The sequence below is a fragment of the Crocodylus porosus genome, unplaced genomic scaffold, assembly GCF_001723895.1.
Source record: "Crocodylus porosus isolate Cpor-Errol unplaced genomic scaffold, CroPor_comp1, whole genome shotgun sequence".
In the NCBI taxonomy this organism is placed as follows: Eukaryota; Metazoa; Chordata; order Crocodylia; family Crocodylidae; genus Crocodylus; species Crocodylus porosus.
In genome coordinates, this window is record NW_017728907.1 from 46,194,570 (window position 1) to 46,203,923 (window position 9,354).

Here is a 9,354-nt window from a genome sequence, read left to right on the forward strand (position 1 = left end):
GTGTGTGTGTGTGTGTGTGTGTGTGTGTGTGTGTGTGTGTGTGTGTGTGTGTGTAACTGTATATTTAATACTTCTGCTGAGCATCTGTCAGAGCAACAAGGACCAGGTTCAATTTTGGGGATATTAAATATATTTTACCTTGGCTCAAGCCCCCACCCAGTCAACCTGGGAAACACTGGATAAATCACTAGGGTGTCCAGTAAAACCAACAACCCCTTTCTCGCACAGCAGTGTAAACACAACACTCAGATGTATTACAAAGCATAAAGAAAAAACAAAAGGTATCACTAACTCTAATGTTAAAACACTACAGACTACAAAACAGAATCTAGAGGTGGTACCTTCCATGGTGGGTCTTTACCCGTGCCCAGGCAGGCTGGGACTTGGGACTCTCCAAAGGGTAGTTCTGAGCAGAGGCCACACCGGAGAGTCCAACAAGCTGCTCCGTGGGTCACTGCATTGCAGGGAGCTGCTAGAGAGCCTGGCTCTGTCTGCGCTGCAAAGGGCCCCTCATCGCTCCCTGTGAAACCATAGCGCTGATCCTCACTTCCGCATGGTGGATTTGGGGGGTGGACGGCAATTCTGGACATGCAACAAAAGAGCGCCAGGCCTATGGGGCTGTGACCTGGACATATAGTCAGGCTACACAGCTGGGCTGAACCCTAACAGCTCGGAAACAACAAAAGGGGAACTAAGCCTGTTTTGGCTTGGGCTTGAATTCGAACTTGCGCCCAACCACAGCACTTGGTTGGGGCATGACCTGAAAAGGGGGCAAAAGAAAGCCCAGGCCTGTTTCACTGAGCCTGCACGGGGCAGCGAAAAGCCAACCAGGTTTATACACCACTGAGGCCTGGATATGCCACAAGAAATGCCAGGGCTTCCCCCTGGCCCAAGTCTGCCAGCCAGCGTATGGCTGGGGTCAGCCCCCACCGGCGGGCTGAAATGCAGCAGCTGTAAAACAGCTGCAAGGGCCCAGGCTTATGGTTGCAGCCTAGACATCCAGGCTGAGCTACACCACCCCGCAGAGACATTGCAACCCCCAACACAGGGACTGCGTGTCTCCTGGTTGGTCACCATTAAGGAACAATACTCTTGTGGTATCGTACCACTCAAGGCCTGCACGGCCGGGAGCTGCCAGGACCCCACTCCTGGGCAGGCTGCACTAGGGAGGATGGCATCTTCCCACTCCAGGCCAGCGTGGCCAAAACGGCCAGCAAGACATGCAGCTGGGCTCAGCGACACAGCTCTGCTGGACCCAAAAGAGGCTGCAACAGCAACTAAAACATGCCCGGCTCTCAGCCCTGGCCAGAGCGCACCAGCAAGACTGCCAGGCTCCAACCTAGGTCAGTTTGCTGCAGGGATTGATGCCCCTGCACGGACTCATCTCACTCAAAACCCAGAAAACAAATGGGGAAAGAAGTGGGAGAGAACAGGGGTGTCTGGGACTGGTCCCTTTGCAGGGCCGAGGTGGACAGGGCGTCTGCATGAAATCACAACAAATCTGGCTCCTGGATCTGAACCTGCAGGAGCGCAGGGACAGGGATAACGCTCTCATTTTCGTGGCTGCACCAGGGGAAAGAGGCACTGGAGACTCAAGACGTTTGCAGTTGGAAAAACTGTCCTGCTCTAGTCAGCAGGACTGAGCCTTTCCAGCTCCCTCCTTCCCTCTCACTCTGCCAGACCCAGGATGTTGGCAGGACTCGGTGCCTCATTAAAGGACACCTTGAACCTAGCGTGTCTTTACCCATGTTCAATTAGCTGCTTCCTTCTCCAGCCTGTGAGTTAGCACTGTGCTGGAGCCGTGAGTCCTTTCTGAAGCCGAGGCTATCTTGTCCTGACTCTGGCCCCATCTCCAGCACAGATGGAGACAGTCCAAGGCTTGTCTGGCCCCTCACTCTTGTTGTGACCCTGGTTGTCAGACCTGCAGGGTCTGCGGTGTCCGGGAGGAGGCAGGTGTGCAAGCCGCTGGCTAAATCTGGGCTGCTCGGATTTCAAGCCAGACATTAAGTCAGCAGAAGCCTCCAGGTTTGGACCTTGAGACCTTGGCAGAGCCAGGCCAAGAGTGATGGCCTGCAGGGAACAATGCTAACAGGGCCTGCAAGGCCTCTCCCAGCACCGGTTGGTTTCATTCTGCACCAGCCCTTCTGGACTGTTCCTCAAACAAGAGCACGGCTGTTACCTCCAGGCCTTTCACTGCCCTTTCCTTCCAGCTCTCACACCATGGGGGTCAGACATACATGCTGCCTTTACCCAATCTTCCCCTTTCTCACACAGGCACCGCATTTGCTATTCTCTGCTCAAACTGCAGCACTGAGTTCCAGATTTGTTAACATCTCTTGCTTCCTGGCCTGCCCTTAGCTCTTAAACTGCTGGGATGTGACGTGCTCTGACACTGAGGTCCCTTTAGCTTGTGGGGCCCGGACAGGCTGCACCCTAGGCCATCTGCCAAGAGCTGGATGTCTCTTTTCAGTTGTGCTCGAGCTCTGTGCTATGCACACGTGCAGTGCAGTGCTGTAGGTAAACAGTTGACGGCTGCTTTGCCATGACACCCTCTGGCTTCTGGCTTTTCAAGGCTGCCTTTATTGGGGCATTACTCCTCCTGCCCTGCCCATCCTGTGGCGTGGCTGGTTCGTCTCACCTGTGTCTCTGCTCTTTGTCCTAGAGAGATCCCAAGAGCTTGTACATGAACATGGATGCAGTGCAGACCGACATCCTGGTATCCAACAAAGTGGACATCCCAGGGAGCCTGCTATGCCTGGAAAGGATGCAGCAGAAAGAAGGTGTGTGGGGAGGCACAGGGTCACTTGCTCCAAAGCTGACCCCGGTCCTTCTAGATATCAGGGCTGAACTCCCTCCCCTTTACATGGGTGCAAATCTGCACTCAGTCCTTTCTTCTGGATGGATCCTGACCAGCGCAAGGGAGGAGGAGTCAGACCATGAGCCAGGCAGGATCCAGAGCAGGGGTGGATGTCCTGACTTACAGAAGGGCCTGGGGTCGGGGGCTGGAGGGGTTTACATACACCTCAGGGCTCACGGGGCTCTTTTGGTCTTTCAGAAGCCTGGGAATGAGCAAACCACAGACCTGGACCAGCCCTGCTCAGCCCCCACCACCCCCCAACCCTCCAGCTCTGCGCCTCCCACGCCCTAGCCCCCCTGCTTCCTTCAGGTTGAATCTCAGAACATCTTGCAGGTTTGGTCCTTGTAAACATCTCCCCCAGGGGCTCTGACTTATGAACTACACAGCCGGGCATCCTCCCTGCCCCAAAGGGACGGCAGAGCCAGTTCTTGGACTGTGCTGGGGGGTGGGGGCGGGGGTGGGAAATCCCAGGGGAGAGGGAGAATCAGGTCATGGCAGAGGGAGCGGTTAGTGTTTTTGGGAACAGGACTCACCATGTGCTGGCTAAGAGCTGTCTCTGCCCTGGCAGCATCTCCTCAGGGCAGGGAGCAGGCTTTGGCTTTTCAGTTTGTATAAATTTTTCACCTTTTACTAAAAATTTCCATGGGGAGAAGCAGTAATGAGTTCTCAGCCAATTTTCTAAGATCCTGCTTCAGCTGATCTGCCTTCGTGTGTATTAAAATAGATGCGTCATTACTACAGCTACTACAGGAGAGCTGCAGTTTAATTTCTTGCTTGTCAGGTATCAGATGAGATGTGTGTCTGCGTGTGCAGTTCACAGCAGAGCGTGCAAGTTCAGTGCTGTGATCTGCTCGCTGTCTCCCACTGGGATCCATGGTGCTCACGCGGCTTTCCTGCAACTTGTGTGTTGCCCCCTGACAGCACCTGGGGCAGATGGGCCTGGGCAGGGTGAGGCACTTGACCCAGGGGCCTCAGGGCTCAGCAGGCAGAGCTAGGGTGGATGGAAACTGAGCACTGCTGGTTGCAAAGCCCTGAGCACAGTGGACAAGTGCGAGGATGTAGCAGCCCCCAAAGGGAAACATGGGCATGGGGGGAGCTCAGGGCAGCGGTACCCTGGCTGTTCTGACAAGTGATTAGTGGTAACAATTCTTAACTGTATCCTGGACACAAGTCCCTTCCACGGGGACTTTATGGTGCCTGAGACATGCAGTCTGCCACCCATGCTGTCCAGTCACCTTGACCTCATGAGCAGATGCTTCTCCCCTGCCCGTAGCCATGCTAGGGTCAAGCCCATGCTGTGGCTTCTCTTCATCTCACATAAATCTTTCACCTTTAGTGTTTTGACTTTGGGCAGAGAGCTTGGACTTCGTTAGCAAGCTCTAATTCTGCTTGGGGGGATAAGGAAGGATTTGGCAAGGGACAGAACAGGAGATGGGGTGAGAGCCAACAGGATGACCGATACGTGCCACCTGCTCGTGCATGTGTCAGCAAGGATGCCATTTCAGGCAGAGGCAATGAACTTGAATATATGTTGCAACTGGACTTAAGTCACCCACTGCTGCAAAACAATTAGAGGTAAAAGCACCTACATTGAACACCTTCAAGAGCAAATTGGATGCTTATCTTGCTGGGAGCCTACGACCCCAGCTGACCTCCTGCCCCTGGGGCAGGGGGCTGGACTCGATGATCTTTTGAGGTCCCTTCCAGCCCTGATGTCTATGAAATCTATGAAAACCCAAAGAGCTGGTGGAACTGGTATGGCTGCAAGATGTACTGCAGGTGAGCTGGGAAAGGAGAAGAGCATTGTGAAGGCATACGCTACGAGTCACTGGCACAGTTTGGGAAGGGACGGCCCGCTGGACAGCTGAGGACTTCAGTTGCGTGCTGGTGGCAGAGGCCAGGCAGAGACTGAAAAGGGGAGCAGGAGGGGTGGATAGGTCATCGCAGCTTGTAGCAGAGATTATGCAGGGAAGGAGGCTCAGGGACCAAGAGGAGCATCTGGTGCTGGCAGCAAGGCTGGAAATAGGCAGGGAAATGCAGCAGGGTAAGGGTTGGGACCTTCCTGGGGCCACAGACAAGGAGAGCACACACAGCTCCTGCAGGAAAATTAGCTGGAACCGTGCCGTGCATGAGGACAGCTCAGGGCCACCCCTGGCACGGGCAAGGTGCTAGCGCAGCACTGGGCAGCCTGGAGGTGCCTGTGGGCAGGTGACACAGCTGGGCTATGCTGGGCCCCCACTGGAGGCATCTCCCTCCTGTGCCCCCTTTTTTTGCTGCCACCTTGGGGGTGGGCTCCAAGCTGTCCAATGCCAGCAGTGACCAAACAAGGGAGCACAGGCGAGCGAAGCTGCCAAGAACCACTCAGAGACACTGTGGTGAGGACAAAACATTTATTTATTTTAAACAAGCTTAAGAAAATGCTGATTTTCCTCCCCTCCTCCCCACCCCCAATTGTGCAGAGCCTCGTGGCTATGCAACATTAAAATGTGGCAGGGAGCCTAAACGATTCTGTGGGCTGGAGGATGGGTGCCGACTTGGCTGCACCACGACATGCTTGAGGAGGCAGCTCCCTCTGCCAGCCCTCCCCACTCCCAGGGCTCTCAAGAGAGCCGTGCCTGCTAAAGGGGCCGGAGACAGCGGAGCTTGGCACAGGGCCGACATGGTGCCTTGCTAGGGGACAACCCCAGGGACACTGTGTGTCCCCGTTGAGGGAGAAATGCCAAAATCAGTGACAGACACACAGACAAGGGCTTTGCTAGTGAACCAGGGGCCGATACGTTTACTGCAGCTTCCTCTTGCTCATCTGCTGGCTGGCCTGCTCCTCCATCTGCATGGCGAGCTGCAGGGACTCCAGCGTGTCTGCAAAAGGGGGGAGAAAGTTGTTAAGTTCTCAGCTGCGGTAGTTCAGGATCCCCCGACTCCAGCTTGGGCAGCCCCATGGCTGCCAGAGCTGGCTGGCGATGGTCCCTTGCTCTCTCCCTCCTACATCATGTCAGGGGGAGGGGGATTCCCCCACTGAGCTCTGCCATAGGCCAGGCACAGACTGTGCAGCCAGCGAGCTGAGATGCTTCCAGCCCCCACACTGGGCTGGCCGTGCAGGGAGCCAGGGGCCTCCGAGCACCACTCTCCTTTCTCTGCAGCACTCCACGAACGAGTAAGAGATGCCAGGGAAAATCCCACTGGTCAGTGCAGGCTCCTGGATGCTGCCTTCAGTGCTACCCCCCCACCCAGCCCTCCTGCCAGCCACAGGACAGGCAGAAGGGAGCAGGAGGCATCCGGAAGGGGGCCTGTACCTAGGATCCCGAAAGCACGCCTCGTCTCCTCCTTCAGCAGGCACATGGCTTGGCTGACAAAGGTCTCCAGGTCGTAGTCCGGCTGCTCCGTCATTTCCAGCAGGTTGTCGCACTGGGTCATTTTCTGCATTCAGGAGTGAGGTGTAAGGAGAGGGACAGGTGTGAAGGTGGCCATTGCCTGTGACGCTGATGAGCAGTTTGGGGCTAAGGGCAGCACCGGCAGCAAGGGCAGTTCTCCAAGCCACTTGTTCTGAGCCTTAAGTGCAGGCAGCTGCTCCAGCTTGAACCCTGCTCCCCCAGGTCACAGCGTGGGAGATATGGCCAAGCTGAACCGTTCTGAGACCATGTGCATCTAAACAGCCAGATCAGGACAGCTGCTGCTCACAACACAAGTAGGATGGACGTGTGTGTGTGCGTGCAGGCTCAGAACTGGCACTCTGAGAGGTAGGGTGTGTGCACGTGCACAGGGGCCTTAATGACGCTGAGAACCACTGGTCTATGCCCCAAGTTTGCAGCGCCTTGGTGCCAACACAAATCAGTTGATGTGAAAAGTAACGGGTAAGAGAAAGGGCTGGGCATCGTCCAACACATTGCCCAGGGTCCATCCCCACCCCAGCTCCCAGGCCGCCCCCCGGCTGCTTATTGTTATTGGCAGCGCACCCCTCCCCTCACCTGTCTCATCTCCCGGAGTTCCTCCACGGCCTTCTCCTCCAGCTCGCTGATCTGTGTCATGGCGTAGCGGAAGCTGGACATGTGGGGAGAGAGCTCCTCTTCGTCCTTGCCCAGCTGCTGTTTGGTGGGGAGAGCAGATTCAGGTGAGCCGAGAGACGTCATTCACCCTGCGCCAAACCCAGGCGGCTCCTCCCCTGCCAGCCATGTACCTCAAGTTGCGGGCCTGACCCTTCCTCACTGGTCTCTGCCTCCTCGCTCTCCGTCTCCATGTGGGTCTGCATCTCGCCGGCACCTCCGTTGTGAGGGCTGAGCTCTTTCACCCTGGGAAGGGGAAGGATTGCATCAGGGCCAGGCTGAGGGTCACCCAGGAGCTGCTGAGAACAGCTTTGCAACAACCAGGCTCCGTGAAGGGAAGGAGGCTGCCGTCAACGACTGCAATGCGCTTCCCCCTGTGCCTGTTCTGTGCGGCAATCCCTGGGCCCCCCCGTCACCGAATCACCCACAGCCCCTGTGGCTGACAAGCTGCCCAGGTCACTGGCGCTCTGCTCCACGTGGAACTGAGCCTCTCTCTGATCAAACCAACCTGCTGGTGCCAGCTGGAGCTGGATGTGAACCAGACACGGAGATCTGCTCCCCCACGCCCCGGGCACGCTCTGCTGAGGCCATGACGCACAAGAGCCTCCGTGCACTGACCTGGCACAGTCTCAAGGGAGCTGCAGTCTGTTGTCCACAGCTGCTACATCCACCTGCCAGCTCCCTGCCCCGAAGCCATGAGGGATCTGGGCCAGGGACTGCCAGTTGGGGCGTATGAGCCAGGTGGGCCGAGTCAACAAGGCACCGGAGAAGGCAAGTGCAAGAAGCCTGGGCCCTCCTGGTTGTCGGCAGCAGGCTGGAGGCTGTGGCTGCCCTGGGTCACCGGGAGGCCTGAGCAGGGAAGAGCTCCCCCCTTGCCCCAGAGGCAGCCAGGGTTGGGGCTTCAGTGTGTCTCTGCAGCCCCGGCCCAACAACCCCCCCAGAACCAAGCCAACAGCATCGCTTCGTACAAGAGATCTGTCGGTCCACAGGCCGAGTCCCTGGTGTGGTAGGCGGTGTGGCACACGTCTGGGATATGGGATGCCTAAGCTCACGCCCGTTCCCAGGGCAGCACCCTGACTAGGGAGGGGCCTGGCGCTGGCAGAAGGGTCGCAGCCGAGTTGGTTCAGAGACAAGTGCCTCCCCCTGGCCTGGCACTCGGAGCCTGCTCGTGGATCCAACCGAGCCAGCGTACCCCTAGGGGCCTGCGGGAGCCCGCCAAGTCCAACCCCAGCCCCAAGTCATCCAGAACAATTACTGGGGAAGAGGGGAGTCAGCCCGACATCCCATCAGCCCCCCACACAGGCTGCTGGCTTCTGCACTGCTCTCCAAGGCGCCTGAATCACCCTGGGGGTCAAAGGCTTGGGCACCAGCTGGGCCTGGAGATCCCACAAGGCTGCAAGGGGCTCGAGTCAGGCATTGTGAAGCCCAGGTTGGATTAGATATGATGGAAGAGTCAGCAGGAGACCGAAAAGGCTTGGCCTCTTCAGCTGGGAAAGCAGACAGATGAGGGGAGCACGAGAGGGCGACAGCAGCATGGAAGAGTGTGAACAAAAATAGAACTGCTCATCACTTCCCAGAACACTAGCACCAAGGGGCACTTCCTGAGATTGGCAGGAGATGGGTTTAAAACTAACAAGACTAACTAAGGAGGCTTGTCAGTGAGGCCCTGAACAGCCACAACCCAAAGGGGAGGGGAGTTCAGGACAAGTGGTTGCTCCTCAAGGGAGCAATCCTGAATGCACAAGCAAAGTCTCTCTCATCTCGGAGGAAAGGCAGCAGGAGGGCACAGCAGCCCCCTTGGCTCTCCAGGGAACTGGCAGACCTCCTGCATCTTAAAAGGAAGACCTACAAAGGATGGAGGACTGGAACCGCTACCAAGGAAAAATACCCTCTGCATTAGTCTAGACTTGCAGAGAGCAAAATCAGGACAGCCAAGGCTGCGATGGAACTCCAGCCAGCTACAAATATCAAGGACAATAAAAAGTCCTTTTTTAGGTATGTGGGGAGCCAGAGGAAAAGCAAGGGCAACACTGGACACCTGCTGAACCAGATGGGGCAGCTGACAACCGATGCCCAGGAAAAAGCGAACTTGCTAAACGGGTACTTTGCATCAGTTTACCACCAGTCCCACGGGACGGCCCTGCCCACTGTGGGTCAGGGAGGCCTGGGCGAGGGAGATTCCTTGCCCTTCATCGAAGCTGACCTCATGAAGGATCACCTTGACAGGCTGGACACCTTCAAGTCAGCTGGTCCTGATGGGTTACACCCAAGGGTACTTAAAGAGCTGGCAGGCATCATAGCTCAGCCCCTGGCATGGATCTTTCATAGATTTCATAGACATCAGGGCTGGAAGGGACCTTGGGAGATCATTGAGTCCAGCCCCCTGCCCAAAGGGCAGGAAGTCAGCTGGGGTCATAGGATCCCAGCAAGATAAGCATCCAATTTACTCTTGAAGGT

At 56.6% G+C, this 9,354-nt stretch overlaps 2 protein-coding genes across 3 annotated transcripts in view; one reads left to right on the forward strand and one right to left on the reverse strand.

Moving 5' to 3' along the window:
- CUNH1orf228 (chromosome unknown C1orf228 homolog) overlaps positions 1-3,556 on the forward strand; it is a 14,033-nt gene extending 10,477 nt beyond the window's left edge. Inside the window, exons 10-11 of the mRNA XM_019531318.1 lie at positions 2,663-2,780; positions 3,056-3,556. Coding sequence (XP_019386863.1) covers positions 2,663-2,780; positions 3,056-3,069 — 132 coding nt within the window. The 3' untranslated portion in view covers positions 3,070-3,556. The remainder of the gene's footprint in view (positions 1-2,662; positions 2,781-3,055) is intronic.
- Positions 3,557-5,307: 1,751 nt separating this feature from the next.
- Positions 5,308-9,354, reverse strand: part of KIF2C (kinesin family member 2C) — a 27,284-nt gene continuing 23,237 nt past the window's right edge. For both annotated transcript variants that reach the window (XM_019531317.1, XM_019531316.1), the window contains 4 exons: positions 7,032-7,143; positions 6,823-6,939; positions 6,151-6,274; positions 5,308-5,716 (listed from right to left, as the gene is read on the reverse strand). In XM_019531317.1, coding sequence (XP_019386862.1) covers positions 5,637-5,716; positions 6,151-6,274; positions 6,823-6,939; positions 7,032-7,143 — 433 coding nt within the window. In that variant the 3' untranslated portion in view covers positions 5,308-5,636. The remainder of the gene's footprint in view (positions 5,717-6,150; positions 6,275-6,822; positions 6,940-7,031; positions 7,144-9,354) is intronic.